Below are 21,521 nucleotides of genomic sequence, written 5' to 3'. Positions count from 1 at the left end.
GGAGTTCGGTAGAGCACAGCAGGGGCTCCAGGTAGGCACACAGCACACACCCTCAGCGACACAGGGGCGATCGGGTGCAGTGGGCAGACGGGGTGTCGGGTGTTCAATAGGATTCATTGGAGGGCTCTGGGGGGTCACTCAGATGCTGCAGGCAGGGTACAGGGGGGCTTCTCGGGCCAGCTACTGACTGGGCACTGATGAGGGCCACCTGCTGGTCGCTGCTGCACCGGTGGTCGGTTTCTCAAGAGCCTGGGGGCTGTGGGTGCAGTGCTTCTCCAAGCGTCGGATATCTTCGTCCTGGGCAGTCGTGGTCATGGGGGACCTCAGGATTCCCACTGAGGATGTCGTCGTGGGGGTGCAGGGAGGTCAGCCCAGGGTAGACACGTCGTCGCAGTCACCTGGGGCTCCTCTCTGGATAGTTGGTTTCTCTGGATAAGGGCCAGGGACGTCGGTGCGGAGTGTTGGGGACTAACGCTTCTGGAGTGAGGTGGGAGTCCCGTTAAACATGGTTTCTTCTTTCTTGGTTGAACAGGTCCGCTGTCCACAGGAGTTCTTGATCCTTCTTAGGTGCAGGGCAGTCCTCTGAGTCAGCAGAGGTCGCTGGGCCCGCAGGATGCGTTGCTGGTGCAGATTCTCTGAAGGAGACATGCTGGTAGGGCTGGGGCCAAATCAGTTGTTGTCTTCCTTCTCTGCGGGTGTTTTTCAGGTCAGCAGTCCTTTTTCTTTGTAGGTCGTCAGGAATCTGAAATCCTGGGTTCAGGGTCGCCCATAAATACTGAATGTAGAGGTCTTTTAGGCTCACAGAGCAGTAGCCAATGGCTTCTGGCCTTGAGGGTGGCTACACCCGGCTTAAGCTCCCTCCCTCTGGGGAGGGGAGCACATCCCTATCCTTATTAGTCTAAATCCTCCAAAACAAGATGGAGGATTTTCCAAGGAAAATGGGGTCACTTCAGCTCAGCTCACCTTAGGGGTGGACCTGGCTGAGGGGGTGACTCCTTGTTTTTTTCATCTCCCCGGACTTGTGCTAAAAGTGGGGGCTGTGTCCGGGGTGCGGGCATCTCCACTAGCTGGAGTGCCCTGGGGCACTGTAACACCAGGCTTGAGCTTCTGAGGCTCACCTCCAGGTGCTACAGTTCCTGCAGGGGGAGGTGTGAAGCACCTCCACCCAGGACAGGCTTTGTTTCTGACCACAGAGTACACAAAGGCACTCACCCCATGTGGTCAGAAACTCGTCTGGAAGTGGCAGGCTGGCACAGACCGGTCAGTCACATACTAACAGTAGAGCTGGCATACAGGAGGTATCTCTAAGATGTCCTCTGTGTGCATTTCTCAATAAATCCCACACTGGCATCAGTGTGGGTTAATTGTGCTGAGAAGTTTGATACCCAACTTCTCAGTATTCAGTGTAGCCATTATGGAACTGTGGAGTTCCTTTTTGACAAACTCGCAGACCATATACTCAGTATGGCTACTCTGTACTTACAATGTCTAAGAATAGACTTAGACACTGTAGGGCAGTGGTTTCCAATCTGTGCACCACGGCTCCCCAGTGCACCCTCAAAACTAGCTAGGGGCGCCGCACACCGTTTGGGAGCCAATGCTGTAGCCGCGTCTATGCTCTACATTCCCTTCTTCTTCTATTTATATCTTGTCTTTATTCTTTTGCTCTTACTGCCATCTTCTTTCTTCTCTTTCACATCCTTATCTTACCCCCTTTCATGGTCCCCTCTGCCATTATGCATCTTGTTATCTCCTTTCTCTAACTTTCATCTTATCGACTTCATAGCTCCCTTCTCTGCTAATGCCAATGTTTTCCTTTTTGTTTACCCCCTTTCTTCTCTGTTCTCCATTTCACTCTTGTGCTCTTCTCCTCTTTTCTTATGGTCCCCCTTTCTTTCGTCTCAGTAGCCCGTCTCTCTCTTCTCCATGTCTGCTGTATATTTTTCTCTCTCCTCCACCTTCAACACGGACACGCAACTGCAGTCTCTGGCCTTTAGCCTTTGACTGCGCCTCTGAGTTTCCCTTTCTCCACTGCTCCGCAGAAAAAACACTCTAGCAGGGAAAATCAAACACAGAGTGTAAGGAAATGCCTCCTTGGCATGGTTACCCCCTGCCTTTTTTGCCTTTGATGGCTCATGCAGCTATGCCCTCACCTGTGGTATAGTGCACCCTGCCTTAGGGCTGTAAGGCCTGCTAGAGGGGCGACTTACCTATGCCACAGGCAGTGGGTTGTGGGCATGGCACTCTGAGGGGAGTGCCATGTTGAATTAGTCTTTTTCTCACACAAGCTGTGAGGCAGTGTGCATGTGCTTAGTGAGGGGTCCCCAGAGTGGCACAATACATGCTGCAGCCCTTAGAGACCTTCCCTGGCCACAGGGCCCTTGGTACCAGGGGTACCTTTCACAAGGGACTTAACTGTGTGCTATGGCTATGCCAATTGTGGAGACAAAGGTACAGTTTTAGGGAAAGAACACTGGTGCTGGGGCCTGGTTAGCAGGGTCCCAGCACACTTCCAATCAAAGCTGGCATCAACAAAAGGCAAAAGGTTAGGAGGTAACCATGCCAACAGTGGCATCTTCCTACACCATCCCTTGATGATGAGGTCATCCTGAAATGGCATCTCCTTTTGCCGCAATATAAATCTTACCTTGTGCTCTCCTTCCTTCAAATTCCAAATTTGCCCATACATAACCTAGTAGACCAATTTTGTGGCCTGTATATCCACCCGGTTGGACATCCAACAGATATACCTTCCTTATGCCCCACAACTTTTGACATAAGTCATTACCAATGATGGTTTACCATGCTCAAGAAATTACCATCATTGATACTTGATTACTGTCTATGGTAAGTGAACATTTGGGCAAACCCTTACAATGCTTACGCATAACACACAGAATAGCATTAGGATTCATGTCCGCGTCAGCTTGCTCATTTACAAATAATTTTGTTACTAAGACTTGCCTTACATTCTCTCGTTTTTTTTTGTGTTTTTTTTTTAAAATTCTATTACATATTTTATCTACAGCTGGATGACTTTTGAAGTTACCAACGTGGTACAAACTGCCACATCTAACACAAATTGGACTACCTTTTTTTTTGTTTTCTTTATTTTATTTTTTGCTGCTTTTAATCTTAAGAATTATTTGGTCCCTCAACACCTGATCATAAGCAATGGACTCAAATTCACAAAACCCCGCCAAAGTCCAATAAACAGATATAGTCATCAATTGATTCTTCTTCTTTTTGCACATGTGAATAAAATTTGAACCTTTCCATTACTGTATTTATTTTTCCCATGTCTTAAAATTAATTTCTTTACTGCTTGGTCAAATGCAACCAAATTTCCAGCATTCTCCAAAAGAGGTAAGTTTTTGTATTATTTCAAACCTAATTAGTGTTTTAATGAAGACAATTTATTTTGTGCTGAACAGTCGTCACCCTCTAAAATGACCACATCGGCCAAAAATACTGAGTACCAGAGTTCCTATTTCATAGGAGGTTCACCTTAAATTTGAAGAAAAAAAAGCTGGTGCAACGATATTAGCATGTTCCCAATAAGTGCTCATATACATCGGATAGAGTCTTCTAGCTGCAGATTCCTTACCTTTGAATTCCCGTACCGTCAGCTCGAATCTGGAACCTTTTTGCTGAGCAATACCCTGCGGACGCCATCCGGTGGAGTTGTTCGGATCGGCATGTGTCGTCTGGCTCCACGTCAGCTTCGTTGAAACCACATGTGACGTCGCGGTCGCCTATAAAGGCAACACCCCGGCGCGGGTACGTCAGTTTTTTTCCTTCCGCTCCGGTTAAGCACAGGTCTAGGATCAAGCTACTGTTTGCCTTTTTTTGATAAGCCCTTTTCAACTGTTTTGTCGAACATTTTTTCATGTCTGTGCGAGGAATGTCATCTAGAAAGACTGGGTTTAAGCCATGTGGTCAGTGACTGACCCCCGCCAGTTACACCTCTGGTGTCTCGACAGGGACCACGACTCAACGTCGTTCTCAGACTGCTGGGCCATGGCCCCAAAGGCTTTGAGAGAGTCATCTCTAAAGCTCATGGCGGCCCAGCAGTGGATTTCGGTTGGAGCGACTCCTCAGAGGTCACGGTCCCGCTCAAGGAGGAGGTTGCCGGATGGCTCCAGGAGTCCCATGTCTTCTGTGTCCCACTCGAGGTCCTTTGGGCACTCGGGGAAGAGGCACAAGAAGTCGTCGTCGTCGTCCAAGTGGACTTAGACTTTGCCAAGCCCGTTGGCCGACAAGGCATCTCAGGAACGTCAGCATTCCTAGCATGGTTCCGCGCATCCGTTGCCAAGGCCGACTTTGCGTCTTCCCCCCTTATCTGGGAGCCAGAGCGACCCTTGCTCAAATGAAGGACTTTTACGAAGCCATGCTCCTAGTTTTTGAGCGGGCTCCCCCGTGGGTGGGTCTTTGGACTGCGCGGGGACCATCGGGTTCGATGCCGGCAGCTTCAGCCTCGGTACCTATGGGCACCCCAGGATCTGATATCGGATCTGTCATGGCCCCGGTTCCACACAGTTGGCCTCCTCCGGTACCAAGTCAGACGTTGACGCTCCCCCCACCGCTGGTGGGATCCCCATCCTCATTCCAGGTGATCCGGAGTTGGAACGACATCCACAACACAGATTCCTTTTTCAACGCGCCGACTCAGCCCAGATCAGTGCCTGAGGCTTATTTTCATCAGCCAGGCACAGATGAGAAATTGGAGGGGTCTGGGGACCCTTTAGAATATGGATTAGAGGAGCAGGACTGGTATGAGGAACTAGGGAAAGCCAGCGGACTGGATTCTACTGTAGATGCTGGTATGCTCTCACCTCCTTCTATGACTACGGAGGAGGGAGCTTCATATGCCATGGTGGTGCGCAGAGCGGCTGAGGTCTTGGACCAGGAGTTGCCTACAGTGCCAGTCAGGGCTAGCATCCTGACAGAGGTGCTTCAGCCGGGGGCTCCTACATCAGAGCCGATGTTACCCTCTAATGAAGCCCTTACTGATGTCCTGCTGGGGACGTGGTCCAAACCCAGCACAGGGGCTCCTGTAAATAGGACAAGTGGCCGCCACCATAGACCAGTTCCTACCGATCCTGGTTTCCTCACCCAACACCCCACCCCAGAAAGATTGGTGGTTTAATCCTCCACTTCCCGTGGTGCCTTCCCCTTCGCTCCCCTAGATAGGGAATCCAAGAGGCTGGACCAACTTGGGAAGATGTTGTTTTCTTCCTCCAGCCTGCAATTGAGGTCCGTAAACAACTCATGCCTATTGGGCCATTTTTCCAATACTTTATGGGATACGGTGGCACAGGTGCTTTCCCAGGTCCCAGAGGGCATACTGGACACTCACTCAAGCTGTTAAGGATGGGAGCGATGCAGCCAAGTTTACCATTCTGGCATGGAAGTGTTGTGGATAAAAGAACTGGCACATGTGCACCGGGGTAGTCCCTTTATAGGTGACCGTGACATCACAGACAGCTCCGACGACGCTGGCGAAGCCACGTGGAGCCGGATGCCACACACAGATCCAAACGATGCCACCCGACATAGCGCACAGGGTATTGCTCAGCACGAAGATGGCGGATTGGAAGCTGACGCCCGGGAATTCAAAGGTAAGGAATCTGCAGCTAGATAGTCTCTACCAGATAATGTGTTACCGAAAGTAAGTAACTTGTTTATTATAGCAGAACTGATGAGTGGATACAGTTAGCGTTGTTCTAACAAAAATACTGCATTAACACTTGCTTTAGAGTACAAATCCAACAGCAATTGTTAAAGCATCGTAAAACACGAACTAATATGAACAGCTTAAACAGGCTGTTCATGAGCAGGACTGTTCTTGAAAGTAATTTTAACATCTGATAGCAGGCAGCTCACATCAAGCAAATTGTCCACGGCAAACAGCACATAGGGATGTGAAGAAGGATGTGACTCAATAAGAAATGTTTTGAGAAAGACAGAGACTAAAGCGCAGAAACTGATAAGTGTGAGAATTAGTCTTTATGTCGGGAAAGTGGTCCTGAATGAATGTAGCTGCCTACAGCAGTAGAAGAATGGGGCTCACTTAAAAGGGCACTCAGGTTCTCGAGCATGCGCTAGCTGCTGAAGCATGTGCTTGACCTTAGAATACACTCACCAAAGGAGTGCTCGTGAAGTTAGCATTCACAGTTGAAAGTGACCTGAGGATGAGGCAACTGCTGTGCATATAACAATGAAGAATGTGCTCTGCAGCATGTAATTAAGCCACACTAAGTAGTTATTCTTGAAGCCAAAGTCTCCTCAAGTTTTTCCTTTGGAGGGACATAGTTTGGAAGGTGCTGAGGAAGAGTTGGGGTTTTCGCATGATGCTCAGCCTACTATAGAGGACTGTTGGTTGGCTGATCTAGGGGCAGCTAGTGGCTTGGACTCTTCTCCAGGCACGGGCCTCCTTTTCTCACCTGGCCTTGCTACAGAGGCGAGTACCTCTCTAGCTGATATCCTAAGGAGAGTTGCTGAAGTTTTGGATCTGACACATGCCTCTGGAATTGGCTACTGATCCTCTGATTGGTGTTCTCCAACACAGCCAAATAGGGGGAAAGCCGGTACTGCCTTTCAGTGAAGCCCGACATGATATTTTGTTAGGGGCTTGGAATAAGCCTGACACACAAGCCCCTGTTGATTGGGCTATATCTCATAGGCATCGACCAGCCCCTGTTGATCCGGCCTGCCTTCCTTGACATCCTACTCCTTGTAATTTGGTTGTTCAGGCTGTTTCTGCATCACATGATATCAACTCTCTCCCTCATGTTCCATCTGATTGAGATTCCAGAAAACATGATACTTGTGGCAGGTGGATTTTCTCCTCCTACTCTGCACTGCACTCTCTTAATACGTCTTGCCTTCTTGGATGTTTTCCCCATTTGTTATGGGACTCATTGGAATGCATCTTGCCATTATTGCCGGATTAATTATCTTGCCTCTTTGATCCTATATGGCCAGCAGACAGCTAAGTTAATCATTCGTTGTGGCATGGATATCACTGACTCTGTGGGTCAGGCCATGGCCACTTCAGTAGCACTACATTGCTGTGCGTGTTTATGGACCTCATGATTTTCAGAGGCTGTTCAAGCCACTTTGACATGCCTTTTGATGGTGCCCATTTATTCTGCGTACATGCTGACTCTGCTTTAAGATGTTTTTGAGACCATCGAAGTGGAACAGCAAACTAGCGATGTTCTTCGATACACTCTGCCTAGCCAGTTCCTCCCATACTAGATTATATGGGGACATTTCTATAACCTTTTCTCACAAATGAGCCATGTTTGGGCAGTGTCCTTGCGTTTTTTTTCTTTCTTGTACCTGTTCCACCTAATGATAGCACCCAGTGGGGTGTTTCTGCTTTCTGCAGAACTTATTCATTTTTACACCGTCAGTGACAGGTTTTTATTTTAGCCCTCCCTAGGGCATGTATTACCTTAAGACCCTATGGGGATTTTCATACCTGCTTCTTCCAGACAACTTTCTTAGTGGTGTTTTGATAGCATTGTGCGGATGCACAGTTGCTTTGTTCCCTGTTCTACAATAGGTGGTGCAGAAGTGGTAGATTACCACTCCAGGTTTATCGATGACAGCTGTTTATTAAATGATACCTGTTATACAGGTCTTACAGTTTTCTTTACTCTGAAGAAGAGCTTGAGGTCAAGAATTGATACCTTCATAGTATGTATCTTACTCTAGGTGGAGTATATTTTCGTATGCTTGATAAGCATATTTTTTTATATATGCTGGGCCGGGATAGCTCAACTTGTGAACTAGTAGTCCCTTGTTGGAGGGTACAGAGTTCTCACCTCTCTACGGTGTTTTTTTTCTAAATTAGTATCCCTTATGAGGAGGTGTTGATATTAGCAGCTCTGAAGGAGTCTCAGAATATTATTCACCTTCCGATAAGGAAGTGTATTTAAGTACACCTCGTATTAATCATGGTTATCATGTTGAAGTATTTTGTTTACTTCTATGTGGTATTTGTGGGATGTTCTCCAGCAGAATGGTGTTCTATTAATGGGTATAATACCCCACTGAAGATTTCTGTCTCAAAATTCCTTCTTGTGTTTTCAAAGAAGGTCAGTTGTGACCTTCATTATTCGTTTATATAAGTTCTATTTTTACCCTGGATGCATGCATTATTTTGAGTGATGCATGACATTACTTATCATTCAGAGTAAAAGTTCCCTATTGTTGCTAGATTTGGTACATTGTACACCAGATGGTTCATGTCTTTTGATCCTTAAGACACTGTATGTTTCTGTTCTTAAGGTTCTGTCATATAGCCATTACAGTTTTGGGGGCTATTCTGTACCTTTGTGTAGACATTGGTGGTTTACACATGTTCATCAAACATAGTTTTGTTTCCTAGGAATGTGTCATGCTTTTTTAGGTCTCCAATGAGACGTAGTCTCTAGATCGTTTTTATTCACTGCATTGTGAAAAGTGTTTGATATTCTTGAGTCTTAAGGGGTCCTTACGATGGTTTTGCGGATTACTTAGATAGCCTGCTTTTCTGAAGAAACTTTCCCTCTAATGGTGTACATTTTCTTTTACATAGAGATGTTCATATTAATTTGTACATGAGAGAAATAAGTGTTTGCCTCATAACTTCTACTTTTTCTAGAAGACTTTTATTACTGAATTGAAGAATCATTGCTCTTTTAGGTGACAAATGAATAAATCCAGTATTTGCAAGGTGCAGTAAATCACCTGTGATGGTCTTAAGGCACTGAAGTTTGTCAAATATTGTCATCATTTAACTAACCCTGGTTGTTAGTAGTTCGGGTTTACACTTTAAGGAGAGTTATCCATAGTTTGAATTTACAGAATCAGTTGGATTCTTTTCATTATTCAATCCTTTACATTTTCTGGTTTAAGTATGGAGAAGGCTCTCTATTCATATAGTATGGTTGTGTACTGACCTTGGTTTCCACCACTTTATCAAGGCTTCTTTTTTTAACTTATTATCTTATTCAATCTTATAGTGCTAGTGTAGGAAGCTGGCTCTGTATATACTATCTCAAAGTGAGAGATAGTGTGCACAGAGTCCAGGGGTTCCCCAAGATGCTTGACAGAGGCAATAATATATAATAATAATGCTCTTTTTGTGGTAGTATGGTCAAGCAGTTACGCTTATCAGAGGGTAGTGTTAAGCATTTGTTGTACACACACACACGCAATAAATGAGAACACACACTCAAAGACTTAACTCCAGACCAATAGGTTTTTATATAGAAAAATATTATTTTCTTAATTCATTTTAGAACCACAAGATTCAAATTGTAGGTAAGTACATTAAATGTAAGGTACTTTGCACAGGTAAAGATAGGACTTTGAATTAAAGCACGGTTTGGCATAAAATGGCAATAAGCTAGTTTAAAAGTGGACACAGTGCAAAATCCAACAGTTCCTGGGAGATGTAAGTACAGGTTAGTTTCTGAGGTAAGTAGAGCACTTACAAGTTTAGTCTCCAGGGCATAGGCAGCCCACCGTTGGGGGGGGTTCAAGTCAACACCAAACACCCAGCATCACAGGGCCGGTCAGGTGCAGAAGTCAAAGAGGGGCCCAAATAACATAGGCGCCTATTGGGACTAGGGATGCTCAGGTTCCAGTCTGCTAGCAGGTAAGTACCTGCGTCCTCAGGGAGCAGACCAGGGAGGTTTTGTAGAGAACTGGGTGGGGGGTCCCAAACAGGCACACAAAATACACCCTCAGCTGCACAGGGGCAGCCGGGTGCAGTGTGCAAACAAGGCGTTGGGTTTTGTATTGAAATCAATGGAGGGACCCAGGGGTCACTCTGACGATGCAGGTAGGGCACAATGGGGCTTCTCGGGCCAGCCACGGACTGGGCAAGGGTGAGGGACGGTGGTTGGTTCTTCACAAGCCTGGGGGCTGCGGGTGCAGTGCTTCTTCCAGGCGTCGGGTTCTTTGTTACCGGGCAGTTGCGGTCAGGGGGGGTCCTCTGGATTCCCTCTGCAGGCGTCATAGTGGGGGTGCAGGGAGGTCAGCTCAGGGGTGGACACGTCCTTGGAGTTGCCTAGGGGTCCTCTCTGTGGATTTGGTATCTCTGGACACTGGCCGGGGCCGTCAGGCCAGAGTGGTGGGGACTCCAGCTTCTGGAGTGAGGTGAGAGTCCCTTTAAAGATGGTTTCTTCTTGTTGCCTTGGACAGAGCCGCTGTCCACAGGAGTTTCTTGGTCCTTTGGAGTTGGAGGGCAGTCCTCTGAGTCGGCAGAGGTCGCTGGTCACGCAGGATGCGTCACTTTTGCAGGGTCTTTGAATCAGGAGACCGGAGTAGGCCTGGGGCCAAAGCAGTTGTTGTCTTCCTTCTCTGCGGGGTTTTCAGGTCAGCAGTCCTCCTTCTTGTTAGGTCGTCAGGATTCTGAAATCCTGGGTTCAGGGTCACCCCTAAATACTAAATTTTGGGGTGTGTTAGGGTTAAAGGGCAGTAGCCAATTGCTACTGTTGGGGGTGGCTACACCCTCCTTGTGCTCCCTCCCTTTGGTGGGGGACAACATCCCTATCCCTATTGGGCTAAATCCTCCAAAACAAGATGCAGGTTTTTCCAAGGAGGGGGTCACTTCAGCTCTGGTCACCTTAGGGGTAGACCTGGCTGATGGGGTGACTCCTCCTTGTTTTTGTCATTATCTCCCTGGACTTGCTGCCATGAGTGGGGGTTGTGTCCATGGGCCGGCATCTCCACTAGCTGGAGTGCCCTGGGGCATTGTAACACCAAGCCTGAGCCTTTGGGGCTCACTGCTAGGTGTTACAGTTCCTGCAGGGGGAGGTGTGAAGCACCTTCACCCAGTACAGCCTTTGTTTTCTGGCCCCAGAGAGCACAAATGTTCTCACACCAGGGGATCAGAAACTCGTCTCGGAATGGCAGGCTGGCACAGACCAGTAAGTCCTGCACTGAAGGATTGGGTAAATTATAGGGGACATCTTAAGATGCCCTCTGTGTGCATTTTCTTTTGTATACATCCAGCACTGGCATCAATGTGGGTTTATTATTCTGAGAAGTTTGATACCAAACTTCCCAGTGTTCAGTGTAGCCATTATGGAACTGTGGAGTTCGTTTTCGACAAACTCCCAGACCATATACTTAATATGGCCACACTGTACTTACAATGTCTAAGAATGGACTTAGACACTGTAGGGGCATATTGCTCATGCTGCTATGCCCTCACCTGTGGTATAGTGCACCCTGCCTTAGGGCTTTAAGACCTGCTTGAGGGGTGACTTACCAAGGCCGCAGGCAGTATTTTGTCTGCAAGGCATCCTGAAGGGGATGCCATGTCGACTTTGCCTTTTTCTCCCCACGAACACACACAATCTGCAGTGGCAGTCTGCATGTGTTAGGTGAGGGGTCACTTAGGGTGGCACAGCACATGCTGCAGCCCTTAGGGACCTTCCCTAGTCACAGGCCTCTTGGTACCACTGGTACCTTTTACAAGGGACTTATCTATGTGCCAGGGGTGTGCCAGTTGTGGAAACAATGGTACATTTTTAGTGAAAGAATACTGGTGCTGGGGCCTGGTTAGCAGGGTCTCAGCGCACTCTGTCAAGTCAGCATTAATATCAGGCAAAAAGTGGGGGGTAACTGCAACAAGGAACCATTTTCCTACAGCTAGTAAGGCACATGTATGCATTCTTTGGAAAAAACAAAGATTACTGGGAAGTTATAGTTAGGTTCTGAATTTACTCGCACACAACCAGACAAATTCAGCAGTTCTAGTTATTTCAAGTAACTATAACTTGCGGCCTAATATATATATTTATTTATTTTAATATATATGAACATAAGTTAATATATAAAAATATATATATTAATATACTTTTGCTTAATGACAGTGTCTCAGGCAATTAGTATTACTCTTTCGGTTTGGATGACAGTTGCTTTCCTTAGTGGTACTATAGGTTCCATACTGTTGTTCCAATACGATCTGGCTAATTACTCAGCTTTATTTTTGTATCTATAAGTAATATTTTACTCTTATTAGTAGATAGGTGATTAATTATTTTACTCCTATGTCATTGTGTGTGTAATAAATATATATATATATATACAAACATATATATATATATATATATATATATATATATATATATATATATATATATATATATATATATTCGATGGCATGTGTAGCTGCAGATACACATGCTGTGCACATCCCGCCATCTGGTGTTGGGCTCGGAGTGTTACAAGTTGTTTTTCTTCGAAGAAGTCTTTTCGAGTCACGAGACCGAGGGACTCCTCCCATTTCGACTCCATTGCGCATGGGCGTCGACTCCATCTTAGATTGTTTTTTTTCCGCCATCGGGTTCGGACGTGTTCCTTTTCGCTCCGTGTTTCGGGTCGGAAAGTTAGTTAGAATCTCGGAAAAATCGTCGGTATTGTTTGCGTTCGGTATCGGGTTAGTTACAACAGATCGACACTGAATTAAGAAGAGCTCCGGTGGCCCTTTGGGGTTTTTTCGATCCCCGTCGGGGCCTGGTCGGCCCGGCCACGTGTCTCTTCAAGGCTGATGGAACGGACCCCATTCCGCTTCTGTCCAAAATGCCATAACAAGTATCCATATACAGATCAACATCTGGTCTGTAACTTGTGTTTGTCACCAGAACACAAGGAGGATACTTGTGAGGCCTGTCGAGCGTTTCGGTCCAGGAAGACACTCAGGGACCGAAGAGCAAGAAGACAGCAAATGGCGTCGGCGCCGACAGGACAAGGGCGTTTCGAGGAGGAGGAAGAAACATTCTCCACCCAGGATTCGGACTCTGAGGAGATCGATCTCGAGGAAACGCCGAAAACCGTGAGTAAAACGTCGAAACAAAGAACTCACGAGAAGACCGCTAAAGCCCAGGGAACGCCACCGCCAACAGGCCATGGCTTAACCCGAAAAATAGGTGACCGTTCATCGGCACCGAAAAAGGGCGAGCTGGTGTCGAAGTCATCCGACTCCGGCCGAGATACCGGCACACAGCAATCTCGGGCCCGAGATAGTGGCTCAGAGAAGATTCGGCACCGAGACAGCGGCACCGAAACGGGTCGCACCGAGAGAGCACGACACCGAAAGTAAAGAAAGTTTTGTCGGAGCCGAAAAAAGCAGCCGAAAAGGTTTCGGTACAGAAACAGCCGGCCTCGGAACCGAAAACAAGTTCCTAAGCTGAGGAACAAGGACTGTCCACACAAATGAAGACACATAGATTTGGACAGGAATTAGAGACATTAGAGCCAGATCACACACAAAGACGGCTCTTTATTCAAAAAGATACAGGGAAGATCAGCACTCTTCCTCCAGTCAAAATGAAACGCAAGCTTGCCTTCCAAGACAAGGACAAACAGCCACATGCAAAGGTGGCTAAACAAGTAACTCCGCCACCATCCCCACATCACTCTCCGCAACCATCACCGGTAGCCATTCCACCAATGATGCAATCCCAACTCATACAGGAATGAGTCAAGATGACCCTGACGCATGGGACCTTTATGACGCACCGGTGTCAGATAATAGTCCGGAATGCTATCCAGCTAGACCATCGCCACCAGAGGATAGTACAGGCTACGCACAGGTGGTGTCAAGAGCAGCGGCATTTCATAATGTCAGCCTTCATTCAGAGCCCATTGAAGACGACTTTCTTTTTAATACACTGTCGTCCACACACAGCCAATATCAGAGTCTTCCTATGCTACCCGGAATGCTAAAACACTCCAAACAAGTGTTTGAGGAGCCTGTTAAAGGGAGAGCCATTACTCCAAGAGTAGATAAAAAATATAAACCGCCACCAACAGACCCACTGTACATTACACATCAGCTAACACCAGACTCTGTTGTAGTGGGAGCAGCGCGCAAAAGAGCCAACTCTCATACTTCAGGAGATGCACCACCTCCAGATAAAGATAGTTGAAAATTCGATGCTGCAGGCAAAAGGGTGGCGGCACAGGCAGCAAACCAGTGGCGTATTGCAAATTCGCAAGCTTTGTTAGCCAGATATGATAGGGCCCATTGGGATGAGATGCAACACTTTATTGAACATTTACCCAAGGAGTTCCAAAAAAGAGCGCAGCAAGTAGTAGAAGAAGGACAGAGTATCTCCAATAATCCGATACGGTCAGCAATGGATGCTGCTGACACAGCTGCTAGAACTGTCAACACAGCAGTAACAATAAGGAGTCATGCATGGCTGCGTACATCAGGATTTAAACCAGAGATACAGGAGGCTGTGCTGAATATGCCATTCAACGGACAGCAGTTGTTTGGGCCGGAGGTGGACACTGCGATCGAAAAACTTAAGAAAGACACTGACACGGCCAAAGCCATGGGCGCACTCTACTCCCCACAGAGCAGAGGCACATTTCGGAAGAGACAATTTCGAGGGGGGTTTCGAGGGCAAACCACAGAAGCCACAACCTCACAAACAAAGCCCACTTACCAGAGCCAGTATCAGCGGGGAGGTTTTCGGGGACAATATAGAGGGGGACAATTCCAAAGTCCCAAAACTCCTCCAAACAAGCAGTGACTTCAAGGTCACAAATCCCCAACACATAACATCTGTGGGGGGGAGACTAACCAAGTTTTACAAACATTGGGAGGAAATAACAACAGACACTTGGGTCTTAGCAATTATTCAGCATGGTTATTGCATATAATTTCTCAAATTCCCTCCAAACGTCCCACCGAAAACACACTATGTCAAAACAACATATAGATCTTCTAGGACTAGAAGTTCAGGCATTGCTACAGAAAGAAGCAATAGAATTAGTACCAAAACAACAAATAAACACAGGAGTTTACTCCCTGTACTTTCTGATACCCAAAAAAGACAAGAGTCTGAGACCTATACTAGATCTCAGAACATTAAATACCTACATCAAATCAGATCACTTTCACATGGTTACATTACAAGACGTAATCCCACTGCTCAAACAACAAGACTACATGACAACACTAGACCTAAAGGATGCATATTTCCATATACCAATACATCCTTCACACAGAAAGTACCTAAGGGTTTGTATTCCAAGGGATACATTACCAATTCAAAGTGTTGCCATTCGGAATAACAACTGCACCAAGAGTTTTTACAAAATGCCTAGCAGTAGTAGCTGCACATATCAGAAGGCAGCAAATACATGTGTTCCCGTACCTAGACGATTGGTTAATCAAAACCAACACGCTATGACGGTGTTCACAACACACAAAATATGTCATAGAAAACCTCCACAAACTAGGTTTCTCAATCAACTACACAAAGTCACACCTTCTGCCGTGTCAAACACAGCAATACTTAGGAGCGACAATCAACACAGCAAAAGGGATTGCCACTCCAAGTCCACAAAGAGTTCACACATTTCACAATGTAATACAGACCATGTATCCAAAACAAAAGATACAAGTCAAACTGGTGATGAAACTACTAGGCATGATGTCTTCATGCATAGCCATTGTCCCAAACGCAAGGTTGCACATGCGGCCCTTACAACAGTGCCTAGCATCACAATGGTCACAAGCACAGGGTCAGCTTCTAGATCTGGTGTTGATAGACCGCCAAACATACATCTCTCTTCAATGGTGGAACAGTATAAATTTAAACCAAGGGTGGCCTTTCCAAGACCCAGTGCCACAATACGTAATAACAACAGATGCTTCCATGATAGGGTGGGGAGCACACCTCAATCAACACAGCATCCAAGGACAATGGGACATACAGCAAAAACAGTTTCACATAAATCAGTTAGAACTGTTAGCGGTATTTCTAGCGCTCAAAGCATTTCAACCCATAACAAGCCACAAACACATTCTTGTCAAAACAGACAACATGACAACAATGTATTACCTAAACAAACAGGGAGGGACACACTCGACACAGTTGTGTCTCCTAACACAGAAAATATGGCATTGGGCGATTCACAACCACATTCCCCCATAATAGCACAATTTATTCCAGGAATTCAGAACCAGTTAGCAGACAATCTCTCTCGGAATCACCAACAGATCCACGAATGGGAGATTCACCCCCAAATACTAAACACTTACTTCCAAATTTGGGGAACACCACAAATAGATCTATTTGCAACAAAGGAAAACTCAAAATTCCAAAACTTCGCATCCAGGTACCCACAAGATCAGTCTCAGGGCAATGCGTTATGGATGAGCTGGTCAGGGATATTTGCTTACGCTTTTCCCCCTCTCCCACTCCTTCCATATCTAGTAAACAAATTGAGTCAAAACAAACTCAAACTCATACTAATAGCACCAACATGGGCAAGACAACCTTGGTACACAACACTACTAGACCTCTCAGTAGTACCTCATGTCAAACTACCAAACAGACCAGATCTGTTAACACAACACAAACAACACATCAGACATCCAAATCCAGCATAGTTGAATCTAGCAATTTGGCTCCTGAAATCCTAGAATTCGGACACTTAGACCTCACACAAGAATGTATGGAGGTCATAAGACAAGCTAGGAAACCTACCACTAGACACTGCTATGCAAATAAGTGGAAAAGATTTGTTTATTACTGCCATAATAATCAAATTCAACCCTTACACGCATCTGCCAAAGAAATAGTAGGATACTTACTACAATTGCAAAAGTCAAAGCTAGCTTTCTCTTCAATAAAGATACATCTTACCGCAATTTCAGCTTACCTGCAAATTACGCACTCAACTTCATTATTTAGGATACCAGTCATAAAAGCATTTATGGAAGGCCTAAAGAGGATTATACCACCAAGAACACCACCAGTTCCTTCATGGAACCTCAACATTGTCTTAACACGACTCATGGGTCCACCTTTTGAGCCCATGCACTCTTGTGAAATGTAATACTTAACATGGAAAGTTGCATTTTTGATTGCCATCACATCTCTAAGAAGAGTGAGTGAAATTCAAGCATTTACCATACAAGAACCATTTATTCAAATACACAAGCATAAAGTAGTTCTACGGACAAATCCAAAATGTTTACCAAAAGTGATCTCACTGTTCCACTTGAATCAAACAGTAGAATTACCAGTGTTCTTCCCACAGCCAGATTCTGTAGCTGAAAGTGCACTGCATACATTAGACATCAAAAGAGCGCTAATGTACTACATTGACAGAACAAAACTAATTCGAAAAACAAAACAACTATTTATTGCTTTCCAAAAACCTCATACAGGGAATCCAATTTCTAAACAAGGCATTGCTAGATGGATAGTTAAGTGTATTCAAACCTGCTATCTTAAAGCAAAGAGAGAGCTGCCTATTACACCAAAGGCACACTCAACCAGAAAGAAAGGTGCTACCATGGCCTTTCTAGGAAATATTTCAATGAACGAAATATGCAAGGCAGCAACATGGTCTACGCCTCATACATTTACCAAACACTACTGTGTAGATGTGTTAACTGCACAACAGGCCACAGTAGGTCAAGCTGTACTACGAACATTATTTCAAACAACTTCAACTCCTACAGGCTAAACCACCGCTTTTGGGGAGATAACTGCTTACTAGTCTATGCACAGCATGTGTATCTGCAGCTACACATGCCATTGAACGGAAAATGTCACTTACCCAGTGTACATCTGTTCGTGGCATTAGTCGCTGCAGATTCACATGCACCTCCCCGGGAGCCTGTAGCCATTTAGAAGTTGATCTTGAACATTGGTAAATTTGTAAATATATTACTTTAAACTTCATTATGTACATACGTATTCACTCCATTGCATGGGCACTATTACTAGCATACACAACTCCTACCTCACCCTCTGCGGGGAAAACAATCTAAGATGGAGTCGACGCCCATGCGCAATGGAGTCGAAATGGGAGGAGTCCCTCGGTCTCGTGACTCGAAAAGACTTCTTCGAAGAAAAACAACTTGTAACACTCCGAGCCCAACACCAGATGGCGGGATGTGCACAGCATGTGAATCTGCAGCGACTAATGTCACGAACAGATGTACACTGGGTAAGTGACATTTTCCATATATATATATATATATATATATACTGAACCAATAACTCCAAACTGGTGCCCAAACAGGCTTGGCGGGGAAAGCCGTAAGTAAACAATACCAGCAGCCACAGGAGTAACTGAAAGACACACAGAAAAGGACTATTCCACGTAAAAGAGAAGGAAAGAAAAGAAAACAGCAACACCATATTGAAACGTAATGCTCTTCTACTATGTGACACAATATCGCACTGAGTACTGCTAACGGGATCTGTATGTAAATATATATATACAAACCGTCATAAACATGGAGGTGCCAAATCACATCTAAAATAGTCTGCATCAAGTCTCATAAATATGCACAGACCTTCTTGAACTGCCCAGTCCATACATCTGGAAATTTCAAAATTAAAATAAGCAGTGCTCAAATTAAACCAACTGATTCAAATACATAATTGAATGTAATCATGCAGATAAAACCAATGATATGTGTCTCTCTTCAAAACCAGTCTGTGAAAAAAAAGGGAAAAGTTAGGGAAAAACAAATATGCCACAACTAATAATAATGGATCAGATACGGAAACAAAATAAAGAGACCCAAACAAGGCGAGAAAGATAATCTTCAATGGGGAGCACTAATCCCCAAGTGTAGTCTCAGTTCTTCCATATTCAAACCTGTTGGATACTTGGTTTGAGCACTGCTTATTTTAATAATCCTGTCAGCAATACTCAGTGCAGTATTGTGTCACATAGGAGAAGCGCATTACATTTCAATATGGCTCTGCCATTTTCTTTTCATTCCTTTTCTTTTACTTTACGTGCATTAGTCCTTTTTGGTTGTTTATTACTTTAACAATATATTGTTTCAGTATGGCTGGTCTTGTTTGAGTTAAGAATACTGTTTAGTCGAAACGCGTCTTGCAATAAACTTTCCTTGATGCACACAGTATGTCTGAGTGCGAATGTCTTTCCTAGAGGTATTTGTATTATCTCTAGTTAGGTTTCCCAAGGGAAAATCTCATTCTATGGCATTAGTTGTTATTGTTTTATTCAACTTCTTTTTAATAGAACATTTGTTGATGTTTTATCCATGTGAGGTGGACCGTTCTCTGTTATTTACAGAGCAGGTCTGGCTAGGATAGACCATAATATAGCATAGAGATAACGCTCAGTGGCATGACCTGCTAATCTGTATTTCAAAAGTATCAAATGAGCAGTTTGGGTCCGGATATATTAGTAAATGAATTTATATACATAGGGTAATTTGGCAAAATTGTCCTGCTGTCATTGGTAATGTTTTATCACATGCTTTCAGTGTATTTTTGACTTCAATATTGTGATCTTTTCACCAGTTCTTATGGGCTGAGAATGCTTCCAATTCGGACTCTACTAAGGGTGCAGATAGTTTTATATTCCTATTGTTGATTCGATTCTGACAGTTGTCATACTAGCATGGGTCATTTTATTCCCATGTTTTTTAATGTCTTATGGCATTATTTGCATATGGCGCCTTCCACAGGTTTTTATGTTGTAAAGTATATTATGGCTCACCTAAATTAATATGAATGTCTTTTTTTCTCATGTTTTAGACAATTTTACGATACTTAGAGACTTTTTGGGAGGTCTCAGTTCGCATTCCCTCCTCCGGGTTACTTTGACAGTGGTATCTGATACTAAAGTAAGGAATCTGCAGCTAGATGTCTCTATCGGATGAACAAGTTACTTAACTTCGGTAACATTGTATCTGCTAGAGACAGGATCTAGCTGCAGATTCCTTAATGACCCTCCCGTCCTCCCCACTCTGCAAACTGAGTCCTCTTTTGTCTAAAATATTTAGTTATGAAAATTTGTATCCTGAATTGAGAATTCAATGACTATTTAACAATAGGGTGTGTTTTATTTTAGCACACTGATTCAATACGTATTTTAGATATGTGGCTCCATGTTTTGAGTGCGGAAAAATAGTCACAGAAGCAATTGATGTCATAAAGGAGGTTATATGAATTCTGTTAATGTCACATTCGGTGGGGGACATCAGTACAGAGTCCTGTGACGTGCTATTCTGACACTCAGGGGAAAAAGGTTTTCGGATCCAGTCTTGCACTTCGGTAAGATTCTAAAGTAAGGAATCTGCTGCTAGATCCTGTCTCAACCAGATAATGCTTTACCGATGGTAAGTAACTTGTTCTTCAAGTTCATGTTGCCTCTTCTATTTTCCTGTTAAGAACTTACCAGCAGTTCCTGTACTTCTTGTGGCTTATTCTTCTGAAACTCTGTTTGTTTTTCTTACATGATTTGATGTCAACAAACCCAGAGGATCCCTCGGGAACGACCTTCCTGGCTCCTATGTTCTTCTGTATTGCAGAAGCCTCTTAACTCGTAGAAGGTTTTCTTTTGTGGGACCGTTAAGCAACAAGAGTCTGGAATTTTGTAATCTGATGCTTACATCGTTTCTCTTGGAAACTGTGCTGTCCTTCCAGACCTTTGTCAACGTTTCTTTCCCCGTTCTTGGTCACTTTTGTGGTGGGATATTTTGATAAAATGCTGAAGGTGCAAGTTATGGTTTTATTGTTGCCACGTGCACTTTTGTCAGTGGCATGGGTTCACTTGAGGCACCAATTATAAATAAAAGTTAGCTTACCCTTAAGTTGGTGCTGAGGTAAGGATTGTGACCTCGTATTATCCTGAAACAATACATGGCCGACATAATTACTTTTGAAAAACTATTTTTTACTCGGACTATTCTAATTTCAACTGCATTGTTTTTGGTTAAGTCTAATGTCTAAGAGTTAAGTTCCACTCTGACAACTCTTTTTGTTCTAAATAACACAATCATTATTATCTGCTCAGTCATTCGTCAGCGTGAACAGTTGTACAATATACTGTGTAACCTGGTGTTCTTTTTCTTTTTTTTTTAGCCCTGAAGCATTAGAAATCCATGGTTCCTTCACATGGCTTGGACAAACCCAATATAAACTTTTTCTTAAAAGCCAACAGGTCTTCAGTGTACAATTAAAAGCTTGTTTTGTACACACCGGGATCTATAATCTTGGGACCCCTAGAGTATTCGCCAAGTTGGCAGATCAGGTCACGCTATTTGAAGCAAGCCCACAGAACTCTATGCCGGCACTTATTGTTATAAATAGTGTTTGATCACATCATGCAAAATTGTGCAACTGAAGTCCTCTTCTGCACCTCTGCGCAAAAGAAGCACATTCGTCTTATGTACTTTTCTAATAGTGCTGTGCTTTTCTTTGACAAGGAGGGAAGAAAATGGTATGACCTAGCATTTAACATGTGCAGTCCTCTGTAGGTCAATAGTCTGACTTAATAAACAAAAAAAAACTCATGCATCTGAAAATGTGTATACAATTAAAAAGATTTCTTTCCTCTTTCATAATATTTCAATTAACATAGTCCTGGTGCAAGAATTTACCAGATAAGTCCTCAATAAATTAAACAGTACATGGAACTTTGGTCAAAACATACTGAAATATATTTTTCTGATTCAAACCACGTCACTTGGATAGTTCTAAATGTACTTT

The 21,521-nt window shown here is 44.4% G+C and overlaps 1 protein-coding gene across 3 annotated transcripts in view; it reads left to right on the top strand.

Moving 5' to 3' along the window:
• The window catches only part of TRAPPC8 (trafficking protein particle complex subunit 8), a 1,010,076-nt gene extending 988,771 nt beyond the window's left edge, over positions 1-21,305 (top strand). For 2 of the 3 annotated variants that reach the window (XM_069220084.1, XM_069220082.1), the window contains one exon: positions 20,895-21,305. In XM_069220084.1, coding sequence (XP_069076185.1) covers positions 20,895-21,129 — 235 coding nt within the window. In that variant the 3' untranslated portion in view covers positions 21,130-21,305. The remainder of the gene's footprint in view (positions 1-20,894) is intronic. The other variant, XM_069220083.1, reaches the window with a different exon arrangement.
• Positions 21,306-21,521: the final 216 nt, after the last annotated feature.

This window comes from Pleurodeles waltl, chromosome 2_2 (assembly GCF_031143425.1).
Source record: "Pleurodeles waltl isolate 20211129_DDA chromosome 2_2, aPleWal1.hap1.20221129, whole genome shotgun sequence".
NCBI classification, from domain to species: domain Eukaryota; kingdom Metazoa; phylum Chordata; class Amphibia; order Caudata; family Salamandridae; genus Pleurodeles; species Pleurodeles waltl.
The sequence above is the reverse complement of the archived record's forward strand: the minus strand, read 5'-3'. Positions and strand labels throughout refer to the sequence as shown.